Raw genomic sequence first — 26,070 nt, forward strand, 5'->3', positions numbered from 1 at the left:
AGTTGTATGAGTTCCCTATAAATTTTGGAGATTAGGCCCTTATCAGATATGACATTGGCAAATATGTTTTCCCACACAGTGGGTTTTCTCGTTATTTTGTTGATGGTTTCTTTTGCTGTACAGAAGCTTTTTATTTTGATGTAGTCCCATTTGTTCATTTTCTCTTTAGTTTCAAGTGCCCTAGGAGCTGTATCAGTGAAGAAATTGCTTCGGCATATGTCTGAGATTTTGTTGCCTTTGGATTCTTCTAGAATTTTTTATGGTTTCCTGTTGTACATTTAAGTCCTTTATCCATTTTGAGTTTATTTTTGTGTATGGTGTAAGTTGGTGGTCTAGTTTCATTTTCTTGCATATATCTGTCCAATTTTCCCAACACCATTTATTGAAGAGACTATCTTGGCTCCATTGTATGTTCTTGCCCCCTTTGTCAAATATTAATTGAGCATATTGGTTCGGGCCGATTTCTGGGCTCTCTATTCTATTCCATTGATCTATATGCCTATTCTTGTGCCAGTACCAGGCAGTTTTGAGAACAGTGGCTTTGTAATACAACTTGATATCTGGTATTGAGATCCCACCTACTTTGTTCTTTTTCAGGATTGCTGCAGCTATTCGGGGTCTTTTTTTATTCCAGGTGAATTTTTGGAAAGTTCGTTCTAGATCTCTGAAGTATGCCGTTGGTATTTTAATGGGAAGTGCGTTGAATTTATAGACTGCTTTGGGTAGTATGGACATTTTAATGATGTTGATTCTACCAATCCATGAACACGGTATGTTCTTCCATCTGTTTATGTCTTCCTCTATGTCTTTTTTCAACATCCTGTAGTTTTCTGAGTAGAGGTCTTTTACCTCTTTAGTTAAGTTTATTCCTAGGTAGCTTAATTTTTTTGGTGCAATGGTAAACGCGATTGTTTTTATAATCTCTCTTTCTGAAAGTTCACTATTGGTGTATAGAAATGCCTCAGATTTCTTGGGGTTAATTTTGTATCCTGCTACATTGCCAAATTCATGTATTAAGTCTAGTCGTTTTTTGATGGAATCTCTAGGGTTTTGTATGTATAATATCATGTCGTCTGCAAACAAGGACAGTTTTACTTCCTCTTTTCCAATTTGGATGCCTTTTATTTCTTCTTCTTGCCGAATTGCAATGGCTAACACTTCCAGTACTATGTTGAACAGGAGTGGTGAGAGGGGGCATCCCTGTCTTGTTCCTGTTCTTAGGGGAAATGGTGTTAGTTTTTGTCCGTTGAGTATGATGTTGGCTGTGGGCCTGTCGTATATGGCTTTTATTATGTTGAGGTATGATCCTTCTACTCCCACCTTGCTGAGAGTTTTTATCAAAAATGGGTGTTGAATTTTGTCAAATGCTTTTTCTGCATCAATTGATATGACCATGTGGTTTTTTTCTTTCAATTTGTTTATGTGATGTATCACGTTTATTGATTTGCGAATATTGTACCATCCTTGCATCCCTGGGATAAATCCTACTTGGTCATGGTGTATGATCTTTCTGATGTACTGCTGGATCCGATTTGCTAAGATTTTGTTGAGGATTTTGGCATCTATGTTCATGAGGGATATTGGCCTGTAATTCTCTTTCATTGTGTTGTCTTTACCTGGTTTTGGTATTAGGGTGATGCTGGCTTCATAGAATGAACTTGGAAGTGTTCCTTCCTCTTGAATTTTTTGTAGTAGTCTGAGGAGGATAGGTTTTAGTTCTTCCTTGAATGTTTGGTAAAACTCCCCTGTGAAGCCGTCTGGTCCTGGGCTTTTGGAAGCTTTTTGATGACTGCTTCAATTTCTTCCATAGTTATTGGCCTGTTGAGATTTTTAGATTCTTCCTGATTGAGTTTTGGAATGTTGTATTTTTCTAGGAATTTGTCCATTTCCTCCAGGTTGTCTAGTTTGTTGGAGCAATATATGTTTTAAATTAATTTTATTGACATTAGTTAATGAGATTATATGAATTTCCAGTGTACATTTCTATGATACATCATCTGTATATTTCATTGTGTGCCCATCACCGAAGTCAAATCTCCATATATTTGATCTCCTTTACTCTTTACTGGCCCTACCATCCCCCTTCCTTCTTGCAACCACCATGCTGTCTGTGTCTATGAGGGTTTTTTATTTCTTTGTTTGTTTTAATCCTCACCTGGGGATATCTTTTTCATTGATTTTAGAGAAGAAGAGAAATAGAGAGACAGAGAGAGACAGAAACATGGATGTGAGAGAAAAACATCATTGGTTGCCTCTCATAAGCATTCGACCTTTCAGTGTATGGGATGGTGCTCCAACCAACTGAAACACACAAGCCAGGGCTGGCTATGAGTTTTTATTTGTTTTTCTTGTTTGTTCATTTGTTGCTTTCAGTTTTATATCCCTCATTTGAGTGAAATCATATGGTTCTTAATTTTTTCTGTCTTACTTATTCCACTTAGCATGATGTTCTCAAGACTATCTTCAGTGTCTTAAATTTGAAGTGTATTTTTTAACTTTGCTATTAGTTATGAAGTATGTAAGTTCCAATCTTAGCAATAAAGCAGGAAGTGATATCGGTCACAATACATTTTTACTAAGGATGATCTGCTCTTCCAAATTCTAGATGAGATTAATTTCTTATTCTAAACTATGGGAGGAATATCAGTATTAGAATGGATTATTTTTATTTGAATTATTAACTTTTAACAGCATTAAACATTTAATTAATACCTAAGTATGTGCCAGACAACATATAAGCAACCACCATACATGACTAAGTTGTTTAATGACACAACAGCAATGAAAATGTCTTAATTAAAGTATATGTCCAGTGTTCAGTATTGTTTATGATACATAAGCCTAGTTTATTACATATTTTAAATGAATGAATGTGTGAAAGATATATAACCTAATCAATATTATTCTTCATTTATAAATATTATGTAAAATTTTGAGCTTATGCCAGTATTTTGTGAGCCTAAGTTAAAAATATATCTGTACAGAGAGATTTAACAGATTTATCGATAGTATTATTTTTCTTCTATGATGTTATTTTCTAATATTAGAGTTAACATATTGCTTTCAGTAATTTAAACTTATATTTTAATTAGCCAGCCATATTAAATTCTTAAATAGGATCTTTCTCCTTTTTCTGTTTTCAAGCATTGAAGAGGTATTACCAAATTTTAGAATTCCTAGTTTAAAGCCTATTTTAATTGTATCCTTTTTTACCCAATACCACCTTTTTATTTATACTGAGCATCTATTTTACATATGAGAATAAATATACTATCATATTTGAATTTTGGTATAAATATTATTGGATATATTTTGAGTTGTAATTTTCTTATAGCATGTTGTGTTATGTTGCTTTACTTAATAAACATATCTTTTAAGCTGGACTAAATTATGTGCAGGTCTCTCATTTTGAAAAATCTATTTAAAAAATAAATTTGACTTAGCTTATATCCTCTGATAATTCATATATGATAGAAATAAAAATCTTATTCGTAGTGATTTTCTGTCATTCTTAATAAAACATAATTGGATAAATTTAACACTTTTGAAGGTCAATTATATATTGAACACTATAGGCAACAGTCTGCATTTTTATTTTCATTACCTTTCTTTTGCATATTTAAAAGTGTATATTTAAAATGGTTTATGCATTTTAACTCTAATGGGGAGAATTATAAAATTCTAAATTTCTGAAACAATGTTCTCTACATTGCCTTGCTTTTTAATTTTCTTGGTGACCATGCTTCTGGAATGTCTACTTTGAATTGTCAGATTAATTCACTTAGGCATTCCAAGTGCGATGGATCTTTAAGGGTGAACTATTTTTGAAACACTAAAAGTAATTTAATTGACTATTTTAAAATGTGTAAAACATCTTAAATTGTCAATTTAATCATTTATGATAGGTTTCAGAACTTAAAAAAAGTTCCCAATAAGATTATACGGCACCTTTCCACAATTTAACAAATGTAAAAGCCTCTGTTCAATTTCATATCGATGACATGCATTTTCTGGCTAGATTTAAGAACTGTATTTGAATAGATGCCATTAACATTCTTGTTTGTTAAATACAGTAGTAAATATGAGACTTAGAGTGATGGTTGTATCTGAAACACGACTAAAGTAGCAAATGTAGATGTAATACATATTATTTTTTTACTTGCCTGGACTTAATATTTAAATAATTCATGTTGGCCAGCTTTTCTTAAGTTTCTACTATGTCATTTAGACCCTGAGTATACAAATGTACTATTCTCACCAATAAATGCTAATAAGCATGTACATACTTCAAGGGACTATGTTATGCATGATGAAAATCCAATGAACAGACTCCATAGTCCAGAATGTTTATATGAGTTAGGAGCAGATGAGAATTCACACCCATAAAATTATGACAGAATTTTGCTATCTGCAAAGAGAGACACTAAGTGAATGATTCAAAGTTCCAAAGGATATGAAAAGAAAAAATGTGTAACCATGTGGCTCAGCACAAGCATCATGTACAAGGTAGCACTTAAAATTTGCCAGGAAGCATGCATAGAATAACAATTACTAAAAATAGTTTCCTTCCTTCCAGAGCATGCCAAATAGTCTAATGAAACATGTCAATGTAGCATGCAGTTTTCCTCCTGCTTCTTGCCGAACTTAAATAGACTTACATAGTATTTTCCAAATAATATGTAGGTATTGTGCAAGTGTCACATTAAACAACGTTGCTCTTATTATGATTAAAATGTAAAAAGTCAATGTTTGCTCCTTTTGATGATTACTTGTTTATACCTGTCTACCCAAATATCTTGTATCTTCAGGCTGTGGAGGACAATTGTTATTTTCTCACCACCATGCAAACAGTCCTTGCCACAGTGCTTGACAGAAAGAGTGAAAAATGTTTTTCCTGCAATATTCAGAGGCAGATAGAGAAGTTCCTCAAGTGCAGGACATTACAAGGAGGTTAGTGTGGCTGGAAATAGTGGGTGTTGGAGGCCACGTTTGAAGCTTTTCTTACATAGTCTGTGGACATATGTAGGCCATACTAGCATTTTGTAGTAAAATTAACTAGAATTTGGCAAAACAAGACTTGATCAAATGCTGCTGAGAAGTATGGCAACAGAGAACTAATTTCAATCTTAACAAAAGCAGTTTTAGTTGAGTACTTTCAGAGGAGTGGAGTGTGTCATTGTGTGATTTAAACTGAGCTAGAGATGCATGTATGGAAAATAAATTAAGAAATTATGTTCTGAAGGAGAACAAAGCTCTCGGTAGCTACAGGGAGACTTAGATCAAGTAAGATTGATAGTTACGCTGTTGTTCTTTGTTTTGTTTCGCTTCGTTTTCATTGTATTGGGCTCATGTGAATGACTGACTGACTAGGTGTGTATATGGGAGGGAGGGAAAGAAGAAGGGAGAGAGAGAGAGAGAGAGAGAGAGAGAGAGAGAGAGAGAGAGAGAGAGAATGCAAAAAATATATAATAGACACTTGACTTGGAAGATTACACTCAGGTGGCAGATATGGGGTTCCTAGTTAAAGTTCAAATAAAGATGGGAGCAAAGATTTAACAGGAAGAGAGATAAAGAGGGTAGGTATAAGTGTATATATGTTTGGAGATTTGGTGGTAGAAAAACAATGAAGTTTATCTCTTATGCCTTCTGTTTTCTCAGCACGCAGGCAAGTATACCAACTAGGCGTCACAAAGGAACAGAGATTATAAGGATTTAGAAGAAAGAGGTGAAATTACTAAATAATTATGTTGATACTAGGAGCTGAAATTAACTGAAGTTAATAATCATGTTGAGGCTAGGAACTGAAGTTAACGAAGAAAGTAATACTAAGATTGTCTAGTAGCGTATATCCCATTTGGATTTGGGACCATGATTGGAATGCAATTAAAAATTATGGTTTTGTCATATTTTGTATTGGATTGCATTGAACTCCAACGTTTTGCTTTCTATAAAAATACTTGGATATTCAGCTAACCTCAAATTAAATAATGCTGTAAACATAATCCTTACCTTCCCCAAACACATTTTATAGCTAGTGTTTTCTATGAGAAAATGGCACCAGTTTTTCCTGTGCAGTTTAAGCCAACTACTTTGGAGTCATGAGATCTCTTCCTCACTTATCTGACCGATTAAATACACCATGAAATCTTGTTTATTTCACTTCATACTTCCCTCCTAAATTTACCTACTGTTATCTATGACCATTGGTTTATTTCACTTCATACTTCCCTCTTGAATTCACTTTTATCTCTGGCCACTAGAACCACTCTTGTCATGCAACAGAGCCCTTTTTTGGATCAATGCAATAGAAACAAAATGGCCAATTGCCTCTATCTATGCTCCTCTCCAATCTGTTACCCATACTTCTGTGAAATGGTCTCCTTAACACCACTTTGATCTTATTATTCCCCTGCTCATTTTTATTCATTCATGAAAATCCCAAGTCACAACTGTAAGGTGTTTATAACCTGGTGTTTCCTTTCCTTTCTGACTTTAACTCCATCACTTGATTCCTATTATCTGCCTGATCAATTCTTTAACTTCCTCCATCTCCCTGTTTATTCGCCACTTCTTTTGGTGCTATGGAAGGATTTCCCCCTCTATACTGAAATACTCCTATTCTAATTGGATAATATTACTAATCTTTTACAACTCAGCAGAGAATCATCTTCCATGGAAAAGTCTTCGTTGACATCCCAGTCTAAACTAGGTGTTGATGTTCACTCTCATAGCTCTCATTCCTAGTGTTATCATATGTATAATTACTTATGAAATACCTTTACAACTCATAAAGTCAGGCCTATTTCTATCTTGTTTACTTCTGTACCCCAGTACCAAGAAAAAATGTCTTCTTACCACACATGCTGAAAGAATTTTGTTAGACTATTGAACAGAAAGATATATTTATCAACATTTTAGTCACATTTATATTATTTCCTAAAGTTCCCATGGAGGTTTGAACAGCGGTTTTACACATATCATATAAAGTTATTAAGTTAAAAGGCACTCATTAAAAATAAAAATGACTTTTGTTTAGTGAATGATAAGTAAATTTCAAATTTGCACAATAAGTGGATTGGCACTTCATGTCTTTGAAAGCAAATAGTGTTTAAAGTGGGTATAAAAGGATAAAAGAGGAAAATTGGATAACTTACCTAAGGATAGTACTGGCTGCTACAGAAATCCTATTATAAGAAAAATAATATTTTAAATCTTCTCCTAATCACTTAACTACAAGAATGCCCTTAATACTATCAAAAAGCTCTTATCTTTCCAATACCTTCACATTCTCTCTGAATGTATAAGAGCATTAAGGCTTTACTATCACTATAATTAGACCTACTGGAAAAAGTACGTTCTTATTTTTGTCAGGTCCTGATTATTCAGTGGTGGCAGAACACCTTAGCATGGATTACTAAAATCCCAGATCAATTATGGCACATGCTACTTAGCCCCAATTCATTATGTCTATTAACATTTTTTATTGAAATGCAAGTTTGCCTTTGAACTTAACAAATGGTCATTATTCATGAAAAAAAAACTTTTAAATATATGTATATGATGTATACAGTTAATTTTAATAATAGAAAAAATATAGATGGTTTTTAGCTTCAGTAAACTAAGCCATAAAAAATAACCAAACCATGAGCTTGGTATCTGTTGGTCTTCAAATGGCTCACACTGGGCAGCTGGAATATTGAAATTTGACTTTATTAGCCACTGAGAAAGAAGAAAAACACACAAGTTTAGGGAATGCACAGAATGAAAAGATTTACTTCATTAGCTTTTATTTACCTGACCACCAACTTAGAAATGTCAACAAAAATATCGGGGAACATTATCTTTATGTGATTCTAAATAGTTCAATCTTTATGCCATTCCAGTCATTCATTTATGCATTATATAACAATTTATGAACACCTACTGTGGTCAAACACTGTGATAAGTATTGTGAATGAGACACATTTTCTATCTTTTGTAGATCATTATAATTTGTATAAGCATGACCGATATTAGAATAGCTGCATGTTGAACTGAAAAAGAAAATTCTAAAATGTAGTAAAAGGTTAAACAAATGCCTAAAATCTACTTCCTCCAGAAAGCAACGTAATGTGAATAATGCACCAACTCATTCATGCATCCTCCCCAATCTAACAGAATTTTAAAGCACCTACTGATTAATTAATTAATTTAATAAAAAAAAAATTTGAGCACCTACTGTGTACCATACCATTTTATGAGCATAGTGGCAAATTTGCATTTCTTTAACATGTGATATATTAATAGAGGAAATGAAAATTATATTCAAAGCACTGCTTCAGTTTTAAAATGCAAACAAGTATTTACTGCCCGTTATAATTTCTTATAAGCTCCTATAGCATAAAAAAATCATTAAATATATAAAACATTTCAAACATGTTTAATTTAAAGACTTAACGTACATATTTGATTCTCTGAATGAATAGCCTGGTATTTATTATTCAGAAGCTTATTAAAAAATTAAAATTACTGCAAGAATTGTGCTATATGTAACCTGTGTATAGTCGTCAAAATAATGACATGATTCACAAAACAAACCCTGCATCTGTTCCAGGGAAAAGCTTAGTCTCTTATTTCTTTTGACAGTGTGCAGACCTGGGTTCTTCAAAGCCTCACCTCACAACCAGAGCTGCAGCAAATGTCCACCTCACAGTTACAGCCAGGAGGAAGCTTCCACCTCTTGTGTCTGTGAAAAGGATTATTTCAGGAGGGAGTCTGATCCACCCACAATGGCATGCACAAGTAAGGAAACCCACGGATATTTGGTGATGCTTACTTTCACCAGTTTGAAGAAAGAGCACGGTGGAGCCTGTTCCATTCTATTACCATTTCCCCTACAACAGGAATAGCGTTGAATCTTCCAGTATAGTTGTTCACCACATTGCAGTCTTCTTGAGTAAGCATTGAAAACTTTGAGGCTCATTTCTCACTCACTGTGAGAAGCATCCATTTTCCCGAATTTCAATGTCGACATCTAAGACACAGACATAGAATTTTGCCTTTTATTTTGTGAGTTCCCTTAGTGGCAGCCAAACATGACTTTGATCAACCCACTTCCCTTTTCATGGTACATGTTCTTCTTCTTCTTCTTCCAAGCCAGCTTTCTAACCACCTAAACATGCAATCGATGCCACTTTCACATTTTGTTCTAACTGGCACCACTAAGCTACAAAGGCCAATGAGGTCATTTATAGTAGAAGACAGAGAATATTACAAGGACATGGATAACTAACTGGGTGTTGGAGAATCGGTTTTAAGGGACAAATATAAAGGAAATTATTTAGCTAGGATTTTCAAGCAGTTGCAGTGTTTCTTAGCAGTGAGTGTCCTTAACGATCATTAATTATATGATCAGATAACCATATAATTAGAATGATGAATATTAAACACCTAATTTCAACATTAGCAGTGGATGGATTCACATCCATCAATGTTTCTGGTGATTTTGTTTTTCTAGTGTTCCGTATATATTTCTGGGAAGAAAACAAATGTATGTATTTGTTTGCTTCATGACAATACTTTTCTAGTTTTTCACATTCATGTTCTCTATAGCGAATTAAAAAAAAATGAAAGAAAAGTGGATCCCTTCTCTTCATAACAGTTAATTTTCATGGCCTGCCTTGTTTTAAGTATGTTAGATTCCATTACATTGTAACTGCTCTCACAGACAATGACAGATTTTTGAAACTTAGTTTCATTAGTATTAAATATAAAGAGTCATACCATACCTTTAATTAAATAATCACAAACTGAAATTTTATCTGCATTTCAGTGCAGTGAAACATATGTTCATAGTTCCTCAAATTATTGATCTTGGTTAGCTTTGCATTGCTAAAGATCATTCTTTTATCACCAGACTGATAATTTTAGAGCTTAAGTGATTACTAATTATAAATTAATCCCTTCACATGAGTAAATGGCATTATTCCATACACTTTTAGGAAACTAAATTTTAATGGAAGAAATATAAACTATGTTTGAATGTGGTGCGTTTTGGTTGCGGTGGAGGTTATTTTGATTATTCAGAGCAAAAGAAAGCCCAAATAGTAGGGGAACTGTTGGGTAGACAACAGAATGGTAAATTAGAGAGAGAAAACCAAGTCTTGAGATACTTTTAAAAATCATAATTTTCTAGTTATAATTTTCTTTAAGTGGTCCAGTCATGATCTTTCTTCTTCTTAGCACAAATGTGAGCCTCCATTCTATAAACTTGTTAGGTCGGGGCGTGGAGAGACCCTGTGCTCTGGTGGCGAGGGCTTCTCAGCACTTAGGACCTGAGGCTTCATATTTTCTCTGTCTCCAGGTGTGCGAAACTCTAACACTGTCTCAAAACAACACCAATTTGTATGCATTTCTCAGAGAGACTGTTGGGACTTGTGTAGACAGTTTTACAAATATATATTCTGTGAGTGTGTGTGTTCTCTTTTAAGTTGCATTCATACCACCACAAAGACCGCATGTGAAGATGGCTTGATTGATGTTAAGATGAGAATCTAGAATTTTGGCTCTTTGGAGTTAAATTTATGGTTCAATTCCTTTTAGTATTATTTATATATATAATCTGGAAAACAAAATGTAATAAACCTAGAGGAAAATAAAATCAAACTAAAATAAAGATTCTAATGAATCTCCTTAAATCAAGGGTACTTCTCACAGTTCTACTTTGGTTCATACATCGCATATATAAATGGCCAGTGGAATTTCATTACAGTATTTTTTAGGTGCAAGTCTGTCTGAGCTTCTACTTTTTACTTATATTTTAGGACTTCACTTAAATTTCAATCTCATTTTAACTTTAAATTTGAGTTTCAGATGAGCCCCCACCCAAATATTGAGGGGCTGTTAGTAGGAGAGTCAGAAGAAAAGGAAGAATCAGATTTAGAGAAAAGGTGTTACATGTGCATGCATTCCAGTGGGTAGGAAAAAAATCCCAGAACCTCTGGTATCTTTCTGAACAGATATATTTCAGGTATTTTTTTTACCACTTTCTTAGAAGGAAACTTATAACATTTGATCTTTACTTACATTTTCTCCATAATTTCTATTATTAAATATTAAATAACTTATAGTAAAAAATAATACTTGTAGGTTCATCTTAAGTACTTGCTTCAATTTAAAAGTGACTTTTATATACAAGTGTATAAAACTGTACACATGGAAAAATTCACAGGGTTCAACTATAAATGTTGCTGGGGATTGTTTTGTCCAAAACGGCAACTCTTTGATTATAGACTCCTTTAATTTAAATAAAATTTTGTAAATATTAAGTAACTTTCCTATTACTTTTAAATTTAGGTCTTAGCAGTAATATAAATTTTAGGTAGAAACTAATATGAATCCCTATATTTAGAACAGACAGTACATATTAATATAACTATGTCATCTTAAATTTGCTTAATTTTCGCTTATCAACCATTCAACTACCACCATAGTCTATTTTATTTCCTGTCAGGAAATCTTTAATAATCAAGTCTGAAACAAATATAAATTTACTTTCTCTTTGAGAACATCTGACAACATAACAGTAACAGCTGACTGAAATTTTAGCTCTAAGTATTTAAAAATCAACTATAACATTAGACATTATGCCATCAATTTTAAAAGGACTTTTTTAGTTAGACCATTTTTAGCTTACAGCAAAATTCAGAAGGATTCAAAGATCTGCCATATAGTTCCTGTCTACACACATGCATAGCCTCCCCCATGATCAACTCTCCCCACCAGAGGGGGATACATTTGTTGTAATTATGTGTAATCAATTTTAGTTCTCTTTAATGTGCTAATTAGTTTTAGAAATATGTAAAGTAATATACAAATAGGTGCTATTTATTATTTATTGATAAATTTGTTCTGCTAATCCCTCAAGATCTAAAGAATACTTGTATTCTTCCCATTGTAATTTTGTGAATTAATTTACAAATAAAACTTATTTTCCCAATTAAGTAAAATTCATAGTTTACAGAAAGCCATCATCTTAAACCAATATCAAAAATTTTAAAAAAACTTTATTATAATATTGTAATATTGACCAACTACTTAAATTCTAGTGTTTTCTTGAAATTGAAGAAAGGTTTCAAATTCTGTTGTTGAATTATAAGTAGACAGCCAATCTATTTTTAGGTAAGCTAAGGCTATATTTTACTTGCTGCAGAATTTTTATTTAAGAGCCACATTGAAAAATCCAGTTTGTACCTGTGCTTAGTCTTGGTAAGCCCTCCTGTTTGCTTCCTAGGTTTTAGGGACAATTTTAGTGAGGAAGTAATTAGTTCCATCCTAAGAAGGAAGTAATTAGTTCAATCTAAGGAGGTATTTGATAAAAGACTTGCCATTTTTAAATATATGTATATTTTTTCATCTATTTTTACATTTATAGTTATATACCATAATTATTTACATACACCCTAGGCAAAATATCTGCTTTAGTCGAACTAGTGTTACAACAATTCCAAGATAAATTATTTCTACAGGGTATACAATCCAGTATTGTCCCTATAAAACTATAACAAGATTTTTCCAAAGATTATTTCAAATGATGACTCTGATTCTCCCTATTTATTAATAAATAAATAAATGCAAGTCTATTTTTTCTCCTTCAGACCAGGGATATGTGTAGTAAAGATGCCTATCTTAAAATATGTTTTTCTCACTTTACTTTGCAAACCAGGACCCCCCTCCGCTCCTCGGAATGCCATCTCAAATGTTAATGAAACTAGTGTCTTTCTGGAATGGATTCCTCCTGCTGACACTGGTGGAAGGAAAGATGTGTCATATTATATTGCATGCAAGAAGTGCATCTCCCATGCAGGTGTGTGTGACGAGTGTGGAGGTCATGTCAGGTACCTCCCCCAGCAAATCGGCCTGAAAAACACCTCTGTCATGATGGTGGATCTGCTCGCTCACACAAACTATACCTTTGAGATTGAGGCAGTGAATGGAGTGTCCGACTTGAGCCCAGGAGCCCGGCAGTATGTGTCTGTAAATGTAACCACAAATCAAGCAGGTAAGTGTGATGTACAACCAACTAATGTACCTTAGGCCGAGCTCTGTCCATGATCTCCACATCTGAGGGCTAAGTTGCCTGAGATCTGTGAGAACTTCTCATGAGTCAGAGGTTTAGGACTTGAAGTAAAATACATATCAAGATGCTTCTTTTAGTTTTAAGCAAATAAAGGCTAAGGCTTTCTTAGCAGACACATTCAGGGACAGACATAAAAAGATTTTTTAATTGAATTTTTCATTAAAAATACATTTCTGGCTCAAATCCACTTATAGCAGAAATTTTTGTCTCAATTTCATGCAGTGCTAGTTCAATTTACATTTTGTTTTGTTTTATTTACTTCAAGTGTTTTAATTTATTATATTAACATATAATCAGGCCAGGTTTATTTGCTTATTTGTTCATTTGTTTGTTTGGCACCACAGCTCAAATTTCTTTCCAGATTGAAAAAGTATTTTCTTATTATTTCTATTATTATAACAAGTATGTGAAATGAATTTTTTAATAAATCTACTTATCAAAATTAGAATAACCATGAACTATGTACAACCACATGAAAACACATCTATCTTCTATATGAAGATCTTAGAATCATTAGGTAGTAATTATTAGTAATGAATACAGTTCTCCTTGAGATTCTAATTACCCTATATTTTCACCTCAAATATTCACTTTTAAAGAAACACAAAAAGCTTCTTTGTGATAAAATAAGAACCAAAGATAAATTATGGCTGAATTAATAATTCAACTTATGATCTGGCAATAATCATTCAAAGCTTGTAAATAATCTATAACCTGCTTTTGCCAACAATAGGAATGTGGGGGTAGGGGTGCCATTAAAAGCCAACACATTGTATGTAACTTTCCTCTATCCCCTGGCCACATCTCTTAGTTGAAGGGCATAATCCTGTCACTTCATTAGTACCTCAGGTGGACTTTTGTCTGTGTGGACTTCTTGCCAAGAGTACTCTGAAATAGGATGTGGTTGAATGTAATTGGACTTAGTCATGTAATATTAGTATAAGACTGTAGTTTGTGGAATGACTGAGTTGATAGAGAATGCTGATGGTAATCAAGTCTTGGCCAAAATCATTTGAATTGTTGCATATATCAAGTCAATCAAGTAGCTATTACTTAAGATAAGAAAATGTATGCAGTTGAGTTCATAGTACTTCTGGTTGATAAAACTGAGGAAAACATTCACGAGTACCCAGATGGTCTGAAGGTATTTAAGTAATTCACTAAGAATCTAAAGAACATTGTAGATGTTTTATCCAGGTTGAATACATTTCACAGAATATTTTTTTTATTCCGTGAGACAAAACTTTGCACACATATACGCTACATTTCTCAGTGAATTTATATTTTTCTCTATTTACTCTTTAACTTAAGGTAGAACTAAAAAAATGCTGAAGAGCTAGACAGGAATAGTGAAAATCAAGTTTTCCTTCAGCATTGACTCAGCTGTCAGCAATACCAATATATGTCGATTTTTCATCACAGTAGCTAAATGACACATGTGTTCAGTAAATGTAAACCATCTTCCCACATCAGAAAAATACTGGCTTTAAACGTGTGATTTCAGGCTTTCTGTGCAACATCTTTCAACTTAGCTCTACCGTGAATCTTTCGTTAACATGTTGAAAGCATATTGAACAATCACTAGGAGCTGTATTTCTTTGGGAGAACATTCTCTAGCTTGTGTTAACCTTAACTTCTTCGAAAGATAGAAAGATATTTCTCTGATAAACTAGGTGTAGAAAATGATTGTTTATTTTTTGAATGATGTGCTTAATAAATATTTGCTCTAATTATATGTGCTCTTTTTTTTACTTGCTATTCAAACTGTAAAGTGTGTGTTTTTTGAAATATAAACACAAAGAAAGAATAATTTTCATCCAGCTATTCAAGGCATAGTTATTATGTAAAACAAACATTTGTATTCAGAGAAAAATTATGTTGACTTGCTTTTTTCCAAGTTCTCAGGGTACATATACTGTAAAATTTTGCAAACCTACCAAAATAAAAAGCAAAATAGGATGATATTTCTCAATATCTGACTTTCTAGACCACCCAAGTCTCAATGTCCACAAAAATTATTGATTTCAAGTAGCTCCTAAAATGTCTTAGATTTAAAGTTACTTTTGCTAAACATTTATCAAGTATCGACATTATGCAAAGTGGGCTGTGGTAATTCATTTTTAAAGCCTGAATATTTTATTTTTTTAATTTATTGTTTATACTATAACAGATGTCCCATTTCCCCCAACTCCCCCCTTTTACTACCTCCACCCATCACTCAACCCCCCCTTCCCCCTTCCACTCTGGCCATCATCATACTGTTGTCTGTGTCTATGGGTTATGCATATATGTTCTTTGGCTATCCCTTCACTTTCTTTCATCCTCATATAGTGGTTTTTTTAAAAATCTGTATTGTTGATAAAATTACAAGTATCCCCTTTTTTCCCCCCATTACCCCTTCACCCAGTTTCCATACCACCCCAGGCCTTCAGCACCCTATTGTCTGTGTCCATAGGTAATGCATATATGCATATAAGTTATTTAGTTAATCCCTTACCCCTCTTCCTCCCTTCCCTCTGAGATGCATCAGTATGTTCCATGTTTCCATATCTCTGGTTCTATTTTGCTAGTATCCATCAGTTTATTTTGTTTATTAGATTCCTTGTTCACTTATTTTGATTTTTAGATTTGATTATTGATAGATATGTATTTATTGCCACTTTATTGTTCATATTTCTCCTCTTCCTTCCCCTCCTCTTCCTTCCCCTCCTCTTCCTCCTCCTCCTCCTCCTCCTCCTCCTCCTCTTCCTCCTCTTCCTCCTCCTCCTCCTCCTCCTCCTCCTCCTCCTCCTCCTCCTCCTCCTCCTCCTCCTCCTCCTCCTCCTCCTCCTCCTCCTCCTCCTCCTCCTCCTCCTCCTCCTTCTTCTTCTTCTTCTTCTTCTTCTTCTTCTTCTTCTTCTTCTTCTTCTTCTTCTTCTTCCAGAATGCCCTTTAACATTTCATGTAATACAGGTTTGTGGTGATGAGCTAATTTAGCTTTTCCTTGGCTGTGAAGCTCTTTCTCTGACCTTCAGTTCTAAGTGATAGCTTTGCTGGGTAGAGTAATCTTGGTTGTAAGTCCTTGCTATTCATCACTTTGACTATTACTTGCCACTCTCTTCTAGCCTGCAAAGTTTCTGTTGAGAAATCAGCTGACAGTCATATGGGTGCTCCCTTGTAGGTAACTGCTTTTCTCTTGCTACTTTTAAGATTCCCTCTTGGTCTTTAACCTTTGGCATTTTAATTATGATGTGTCTTGGTATGGATCTATTTGGGTTCCTCTCATTTGGGACTCTCTGTACTTCCAGTAACTAAATGACATATGTTTTTGGTCATTTATTTAGGGGAAGTTTTCTGTCATTATTTCTTCTAATTGGTTTTCAATATCTTGCTATCTCTCTTCTCCTTCTGGTAAACCCATAATGCAAATGTTGCTACCTTTGAGGTTGTCCCCAAGGTTCCTTACACTATCTTCATATTTTTGGAAATATTTTTCTTTTTGTTGTTCTGATTGGGTGTCTTTTTTTCCTCATATTCTAAATAGTTGATTTGATTCTCAGCATCTTCTACTCTACTGTTGAATCCCTGTAAACTATTCTTTATTTCAGCTAGTGAATGCTTAATTTTTGACTGGTCACTAAGTCTCATAAAGCTCTCATTAATATCCTTGAGCATTCTTATAACCATTGTTTGGAACTAGATATAAGCAAGTTATATCTAGTAACTTGCTTGCTTCTATTTCATTTAGTTCTTTTTCCAGAGATTTCTTCTGTTCTCTCATTTGTGACATGTTTTTCTGTCTCTGCATTTTGGCTACTTCCTGTGTTTGTTTTATGTATTAAGTAGAGTTGCTATGTCTCCCAGAATTGGTAGGGTAGAGGACCAGCTGCAAAGAGCTACTGTGTAGGAGACACCCCTTTGTAGCAGGACTTGCTTCGGTGGGGTTTTGGTGCTCACTGAGTCTTCCCCTTGCATTTGTCACTTGTGGATGTATAGTGTTGGAATTTGGTACAGTCTGAAGCTGTCCACTGGGTGAACTGGCTCAGTGGCCTCCCAGGAATTGCAAAGTCAGTCATTGCTTAGGGCTACCCAGCAGGAGCTACATAGATATCTGCAGATGGCTGCTACTTGTGTTGGGCTTAGAAGTTCCCAGGGGAGGCCAAGCTGTAAAGCAATGTTAGTGCCAGACCTTGGGTCTCTTACTGATAGATAATGGGGGCATGTTGGTTTCAGCTGCTGCTTGTTTGAGAGACTTTAACCCCTAGAGTGTGGGGGAGCGTGATTGCGCTCCTCCTCTCTTTCACCAAAAGTGCCGGGAGCACTATCAAAGCTTCAAAATGGCATCCAGTTCTAAGTCTGTTTTTATTAGTGATGATGATATTGCTAAATATGTCAATGTAGTAAAGGTTGCCTTAAGTTTTTGAATATGTAACTTCATTTTCTTGCGATTCATAATTTTTTTCCTAAACTTCTGTAAAATCAGCAAAAATGCCTTGGCAATTTTAGCATAGTTCCTAGGATATTGGTTGGTACTCAAAGGGTTAAGAAAGTCCAAAACCTGAGCCAGGACAGGCCATTCATATGGAAAAGCTATTGCAAACAGCTTGGGTGGGATGAAAATTGTGTGGAGTCTCAGGGAATCACCAGGGCTGAGTGATCAGTGTGAGCCAGGTTGATGGAGCCTCGGATATTATCTCTGCCAGTGAGCTCTGAAACCAGGGAGATCTCAGCATAAGAACAATGAATCTTGTGAGCACCGCTGTCTGAGAAAAATCCACCCCGGAGTTTTTTCCCTGAATCCACACAATCCAGTTCCTCCACATACATCCCTGGATCCCCCAAGCCACTGCCTCAGTGTTGGAGCTCAGAGGGAGTGAGTCCTAGAAAGTCCTTCACTGGCCCCTAAAGAGGAACTGCTCCTTGCTCCTTACGTGAGGCCTCAGTATCCCAGAAACAGCTCCTGATTAAAAATGCCATACGTGGGTGTCAGACCAGCCCGTTCTGAGCCTCCATCCCTCACACAAGTCTCAATGTGCTTTCTCCTTTACTTCTCTAGTGTAGGACTTCCATTCAGCCAGATTTCAGGCAGTTCTGAATGATGATTATTCTGTATGTTGATTGTAGTTTTGATGTGATTGTGGGAGGCAGTGAGTATTGCGTTTACCTACCCCGCCATCTTTGTTTTCGCTAGCCTAAATATTTTAAAACATGAAATTGAAGAAAGTTATCTGTGTCATGTGTGCATTTTATATAAAACTTCTTTAGCAGATTTTAACTTCAACTTCAATCTCCTCTAAGGATTATTATTACTTTTTTACATATGCATTTCTTTCTTGGTTTCTTTCACTTTCGTAATTTGTTCTGGCATTTTATTATTAATTTATTTTTTGTGGCATCAATGCATGTATGAACTGTTCAGATTCAAAATTATATTCAGAAAAATAAAACAAGAAAACAGTGATTTTTTTTTACTTTTAAATAGTTCATTCTTTATTTTATTTTTTATTTATTTATTTATTTATTTTTGATTACAGTTTGCGTGCAGTATTATTCTGTGTTAGTTTCAGATGTACAATAAAGTGGTTAGAAAACCATGCACTTTACAGTGTGGTTCTCCCATTGCTCCAAATATTCACTGGGCCTCATACATAGTTATAACAATATTATTGACTCTATTCCCTATGCTATAATCTACATCTCTGTGACTATTCTGTTACTACCAATGTATAATTCCCAATCCCTTCACTTTTTTCACCTAGTCCTCCAGCCCTACCTCTCCTCTGACAATTGTCAGTCTATACTCTGTGTCTATGAGTCTGTTCTATTTTGTTTATTTATTTTTTCACCCCAATAAGTTCAATAAGAAATAATCTAAAAATATATAAAAATGTTAGTAGTGAGTAGTTTCACAAATCTTGAAAAATAAAAATCGAATTTAACATTTCTATTTCAGTATGTCATTTAATGCCTTCTTCTACAACAGAAAAAGGTATCCCTAGTATCTGAACTTTATTTATCTAAGGTGACCTTTCAGTCCAGATTTTGATCAACTAATAAAAGAAGCGTGTAGCACCTGTGCCAACTACCTGGAGAAGCACATTGAATCTAGAATCTCTAATCATGTGTTTATACGAGCTTGAAGTAAATTGTTTCTCATTTCTATGTAAGGAACATGTAAAATACATTTTTGCACTTATTTCCAATGCTTCTGAAAATTTAAGTTATAGAATTTTGGAAGTCTCATATTCAAGAAGCTTCTTGCCTGCAGTAGTGATCAGATAATTGGCTGTTGAGAGCTTGAGTTCAGATGGAGCAATAGGTTTGGGCAGGAAGAAAATTGCTTCTTTCTATCAGTTAATGGTCTTTGATAAGGCGTGTATTTGGTATTGACAAAACAAAGGGACAGCTTCCTCATTCAGTTATGGAATAGCTCAGTTCAAAGCAAGACATGTTTTAGAAGTTGAGAATATTTTGAGTCATCTGAATTCTCATACCTACCCATATTCCAGTGTTCAGGTTTTCACTTCTTTCCAATCAAGGACCTCATTTTCTTAGAAGGCAAGGCGATAAATTAAATCTTTGTAATTCAGGAATTCTGTGGACTAAGACTTGGATTTTGATGTCTGGCTCTGTCATTCTTCCCACTGTAAGAGCATATGAGATATTTATGGAATGGATTCTCTGATCATCTCAATAGGACTTTAGCTGAAAATTCAAACTTTGAGCTGTTTATTTCTTTAAATTCTGTAATGCAGTTAGACACAGCCAATCCTTCCCATATTTCTTATATTTCTCATAGTTTAAAACAAATGGAATTTTGTAACAAAAATATTATCTTCAAGAATCATTTTATTTGAGGTGACCACAGGTGACGAGAAACATGACATTCTCTGCCAAGCATTGTTAGATTACTATCCTTTAATATTAAATAGAACCTTGCTACAGTGAAAGACAGTTAATCATATCACTGGTCCTATATTCCCATTCTTTAAAAAAAAACTGTTGCCTATAACAATTCCCTATAAGAAGATTTTGTTTGTTTTTAATGTCTCTTATCTTAGTTTCAAATAAAATCTACTCTTGCTACTTTAAATGGAAAAGGCCTTCAATAGAATATATTAAGTGGCTCATACAATCATTGCGAAGAATAGATTCAAAGATTAGAAGCTAAGTTTCCAGGAGAAATGCCCAATAGTCAACTACAGATCTGCTCTGATGAAGCAAAACATTGCCACAACAGTTGCCAAACAATAAATGACAGGTACTTAACTTTATTACAATAGCTTCTGCCACAAGTAGCATTGCTACTTCAAAATTTCACACTTGAAAGTCCTGAAAGATCTTCATGTTTTGCTGCCATTTTCACCAGAAGAAGGCAAGAACTGAGACCTTCCCAAGAGCCCGATTCCTTAAGTTGCTTATTTGAAACCATATCTTGCCTGGGCAAGTCAGTTTGGTGAATCCAAAGCCAAATGCCTTTGTCCTAGCAGAAAGGGAACCTGGAGTATTAGGAGTTCTGATTTCTGTGTTGGCAAGAAAAGGTTCATCACATGCGTTTTATAAATAAAGTGACATTCAATTGAAGATACATGCCAATAACTTTTTTTCAGCTACGAATGAAAATTTCTATGTATAATTTTTAAATGCTATCTCTATTTTGAAAAAGTCTTGTTTTCAAAATAATTGAGATTTGTCCATCTTATCTCCTTCCCCCTCCTTTTTTTCCTTTCTTCCTTCCTTCTTTTATTCATTTTTTCTTTGATTTTTACTCTATTTTTTTAAATTTAAGACTGAGGGTTGAACTAATAATATGCTTCAATGCATGGCACACTAATACCATCTTTGAATCATGGAAGGCTCTCATCTAGTTTTTATATATTTTTTTATGTACCATCGCTAGCCCAAATCCATTTGTCCTTTCCCTACACTAAAGAGCAACCATTTTAATTGCTTAATTTTATTTATAACTATTCTTATAAAATATTCATTTAATATTCTATGCATATGCTTTAAATTTAATGGTTACATTAAATATTTTCTGTCTACTAATCTTTTCACCATAATCAAAATATTTTATAGATTTACCCCTGTGGCTTTTGGCCATCTCATTTGATGCTTAAAATTATCATACATCACTATACTTCACACATTAATTCAACCCAGTAACAAAGATCTAGATTAGTATATTGGATAAAGGTCCAAGTTGTGGACCAGGCTTTCTGGTTTCCATACTGTTTCTGTCACTTACTACCTGTGTGACATGGGTAAGTTACTTAAACATCCCAAATCCTTAGTTTTTCCACTTGTAAAATAGAAAATAAAATAGTATCTATGATGTAGGATGGTTGTGAGGATTAAATGAGTTAATATTGGCAAAGTTATTAGTATAATGGCTAGCATTTAATTAGGTGTTAATAAATGCTACTATAGTGGTAGCTAAGAAACTTTTTAATAATATTCCAATTAGTGAGAATCCATGTAAGAAACTGTGGGATTAATAGGTTTTAGACTTAATAGATATTATAGACAGACTCATTGGTGAAGTAAATTCAGAGAGGAAAATAATCAAAACTAAAAAATAATGGATAACAGAAACAATTGCTTAAAGTGGGAGGAGTAAACCAAGAAACTTTACTTTTCCATAATGATTCTGTCTTCATTGATTTCTTAAAACACTGAGTTATATATTAACATTCAAGTTCTTCTAATTTTAATAAAATAATCGGATCAATAACATAAAGAAGCAAGATAATAACAACATCAAAGTAAGAGCATAAAGGAGGAAAACACTTTGCTTATAGAAAAATAGACACTTTTCATTTTCATCAAAATAGACATGAAAAAAATACAAAATTTTTTCAACTATATCTTTGTCATGTGTGGTTAGATATCAATTTGGTCAAATACTGAAATTCCCAAGGAAAAATATCTAGAGACAAATGTTTTACTTCATCACATATCACAACTATCTCCACATTGGCCTCACACTGGTGCTTCGTCACCGGATTAGTGTGCTGACTGTCTGACTGCCGACAGAAGCTTTTAATTTTGTCAACAGAAGCTGCCAGTCTACTCGGAAACTTGGCTTAAGTGAGGCGCAAGTATTGTTCTTGTTCCCATGCCAATTTGCTGTTTTGAAAACATAGTTCAAAGGTGAAACTCTAATCTGATGGATTTGTCCATAATTCATGACTGGCTTATTTAATCATCATTAGCAAATGCGATGGGATATTTTTAGAAGCCATCACAACTCATGCTTGGTTCACTGACTTTAGAATCTTGCCAGAAACTTACTGGATTCTAAAAAGGCACTTTGGGGTCTTCTCCTTCTCTTCTCTTCTCTTTCTACCGATTCTGGTAACAGTGACACAGTGAGGACTGGCGTGTTTCAGCACTTACTGTGTGCACATTGCTATGCAAGTTCACTTACATTTTCTTATTTGATCCTAGCATCATCCTCATGACATAATATTATTATTATTCCCATTTTTAGGATGAAGAAACTGAAGTTAAAAGATGTGAAGTGATTTGCCCAAGGTCAAAAATCTAGTAAGTGAGGGAATAGGACTCTAAACCAGGGAATTCTTACCTTGGAGCCATTGTGCTCTGAATCACTAGTAAATCCCGCACATGCTCTTTCCTTTGCCTAAAACTTATCTACACTAATAAAAGAGAAAAATGGTAATTGGCGTACGACGATACCCTTTTCATTGGCTAATCAGGACTATATGCAAATTAACTGCCAACTAATATTGGCAGTTAACTGCCAACAAGATGGCGGTTAATTTGCATATGTAGGCACAAGGCAGGGAGGCGAAAGGGAAAGCAGGAAGAAGCCCCCTGCCACTGACAGTGATCGGAAACCCAGGGGGGAGCTAAGAACCTGGGGGCAGGGCAAAGGCAGCCCTGGGGCCACCTTTGCCCTGCCCCCAGGCATGATCGGAGAATCAGGTGCCTTTTCCACCCTGGCCAGTGATAGCAGGAAGTAGGGGTGGAGCCAGCGATGGGAGCTGGGCACCGTCGAAGCTGGCAGTCCCAGGAGCTAGGGGCCCCTTGCCTGGGCCTAAAGCGGAGCCCACGATCGCTGGGCCGCTGCAGCTGTGGGTCCCCGCTCCCGGGCCAGACGCCTAGGCCAGAGGCATCAGGCCTGGGCTGGGGGCAGAACCAGTGATGGGGGGAAATGAGGGTCCCCTGCCCAGGCCTGACGCCTCTGTCAGAGGCGTCAGGCCTGGGCAAGGGGCCGATCCTGCGATTGGAGGGTGATGGGGGTCAACACCTGAGGGCTCCCAGTATGTGAGAGGGGGCAGGCTGGGCTGAGGGACACTCCCCGCCCCACACACCCAGTGCACGAATTTCGTGCACCGGGCCCCTAGTCTGTTATATAATTGTCCTAAATTGCTCAGTCTTCAGATCCCTCTCAATCACTGCTTCCTTAAGAAAGCTTTCTCTACTCTCCAGTTTGGGCATGCCTCGCTAATATAACCTGCACTATAACTATGTGCTTTCTTGTCTGTTTTTCTGGAATTTTCCCCTGAGGGTCACAACAGGGCCTAACATCTGTGTTTGTTAAATATATATATATATATATATATATATATATATATATATATATATATGAGTTGGATGTTTTTTTCTGTTATTCAAATCTGTGTTACAATTCCACTGCTAACAGTAATGATGATGTAGAATGTGTTTTAAATCCTTTTTTGAATTCTTCAAATAATTCTGTGACAAATTGTTGTTTATTTATGTTGGGTCTTTTTTCCTTTTCTAAGTTAATGAGGAAGACACAGAGCTCTAATTGTAACTCACAGTTTTTTTCAGAATGCTGAAGTATGACATTGTCATTTAAGGCCTGCACTTAGCTGGCCTCCCTACTTTCTTAATCTTTCTTTTTTAGACATTCTACTCTTTTCAAAAGGATTCACTAAGAATGACTGAACCCATTCTAGGAAAAATTTGTATAGTTATTGCTGTGCTATTTAAGGAAAATGCATGGTATTTTCTATCTCCAGTGTGCTAAATAATTACCCTCTCATGGACTGCACACTCTGAATTTATGATTCTATATATCCAAAAATATTTTAACATACACATATACAGAATGACTCTGCTGTAGAGTGTGTTTGGCCTACATTTCCAGAAAAAGGATACTTGCGGAGTTTCTAATGTTTGTTCCCATCCCTCCTCTCTAAGGAAATGGTGACAACCCTTAATCAGGTTCGCTTAGCATTACTTTTCCCAAAAGCTCTTTATAAAATATTTGCTGACAGTCTGGTTTTACACCAGTGGCAATTTTGTTAATACTATTTCCTTTCTCTCTAATCTGAGTATTCTTCCCGCTGCTCATCCGGAAGCTAGATTTAAACTCTGCTCTTTCAGTGTCAGTTCTGCTTGCAAATGTATTCCTTGTTCAACAGATCCCTTTCCTATGGAAGCATCAAACATTCTTGTGGCTCAGCTCAGAATCAGAGCAGCTCAGTATTTGCACTATTCAACCATTTGTCTCATTGGCATGTATGCTGAGAATTTATTTGAATAAAGATGCATATTGTAAATTGATATGCATAGAATATAAATTTGTTTAAAACCTGACTCTGAAGTGCTGTTGCCCTTTATTAGTAATCCTTGGGAACAAAGTCCTGAAAGTATCCCCAGTGGCCTGGCATCATGCAAATCTTAAGTGTGCTCTTTAGATGTAGTGTAATAGTGAAACCACAATGAAAAATCATATTTAAATCAACCATATGCGTGAGTCTCTATTAGGTTCTGAAGCAAATTTATTTAGAATACTGAAACCTTTTTCCTCACGGTGTATCGAAATGACTTGTTCATGTGATTTTCCTTAAATTGATTGCCATGCATTAAAACACCAAGTGTTTATTCAGCACTTCCTGCATTCATTATACTCTACTGAACTTTCTGAAAGATACAGAGTAGTTGAAGTCATGCTCCATCCTTAGAGGATTTTATTTTCCTACTGAAGAATTAAAGAATTGAAGAATAAAGCTTAATAAAGTAAAACATTTAGAAAGATAGTAATGACAATTAGGTTATTACCCTCAGCAACAATACCATCAAATTCACTATCTTTGAATGACTTGTTGACTTCACTTTACTTTTTAAATCTCTGTCTTGCCTCCTTTATCACATGTACATGTCTGAAAATGCATTTGTTCAAACCCCTACTTAGCCATACAGTTGCATATATTAGGAAGAGATGATAAACCATTTTGTAACTGCCCTTATATCTATTTAAATGATTGTGCCTTGTTTGGTGAATATCAATACTATATATTAAATCTTTACAGATAATGACCTATTGTTGAATTATATAATAACACAAAATACATAAAAAGTAAAGAAATACCTTAAGGTTATTTATTGGGTACATTTTTACTAAATATCATATATAATTTATTAATAATTAACAGTCCACTTGATGCATTATTGTAATACAATCATAGCAAATTACCTATTTTGTAGCTTGGCACAGACAACCTGTATCTTATCAAAACAAGCATCTAGCTTGAGGAATTTTTTGAAGATGTGAAACATTTTCTTTTAAACAAAATGTACTTTGAATGCCGGCTTCTTTATCTTACTTTTTAATAAATTTTCTCCATTAGTAAAAAAATACATGCTAGTTTATTGAATCTTGAAGCCTAGAAGGCCCAAGGATATGTGCTATATTGCAAACTAATGCTTAAATTACATCTCAAGCAATGAGTTCCTTTAGACTTGTGGCATGAACCAAATATACATGCAACATCATTCCATCAGTGCAGTTGCTTTGTCCTAAAGTATCTATTTAAAGTATCTGAATTTAGTGGGTCTTTATTTTTTAAGTAATTTTTATTTTTTTTCAATAAACCAGTAAGTGACATTTAAAGACCTAATCTTTCATGTTATAATTTCTGTCATCAAGAGCATATTCATATTAATAAGGCTTCACTGGCTATTACTTAATGCTT

The 26,070-nt window shown here is 34.8% G+C and overlaps 1 protein-coding gene across 6 annotated transcripts in view; it reads left to right on the forward strand.

The window, feature by feature from the left end:
- EPHA5 (EPH receptor A5) overlaps positions 1–26,070 on the forward strand; it is a 356,087-nt gene that overhangs the window by 166,052 nt on the left and 163,965 nt on the right. For 4 of the 6 annotated variants that reach the window (XM_059670011.1, XM_059669975.1, XM_059670021.1 and 1 more), the window contains exons 4-5: positions 8,626–8,781; positions 12,704–13,039. The exons of the other annotated variants lie outside the window; for them this stretch is intronic. In XM_059670011.1, the coding sequence (XP_059525994.1) occupies positions 8,626–8,781; positions 12,704–13,039 (492 nt within the window). The remainder of the gene's footprint in view (positions 1–8,625; positions 8,782–12,703; positions 13,040–26,070) is intronic. 6 annotated transcript variants of the gene reach the window in all.

Source organism: Myotis daubentonii, chromosome 1, assembly GCF_963259705.1.
Source record: "Myotis daubentonii chromosome 1, mMyoDau2.1, whole genome shotgun sequence".
NCBI classification, from domain to species: domain Eukaryota; kingdom Metazoa; phylum Chordata; class Mammalia; order Chiroptera; family Vespertilionidae; genus Myotis; species Myotis daubentonii.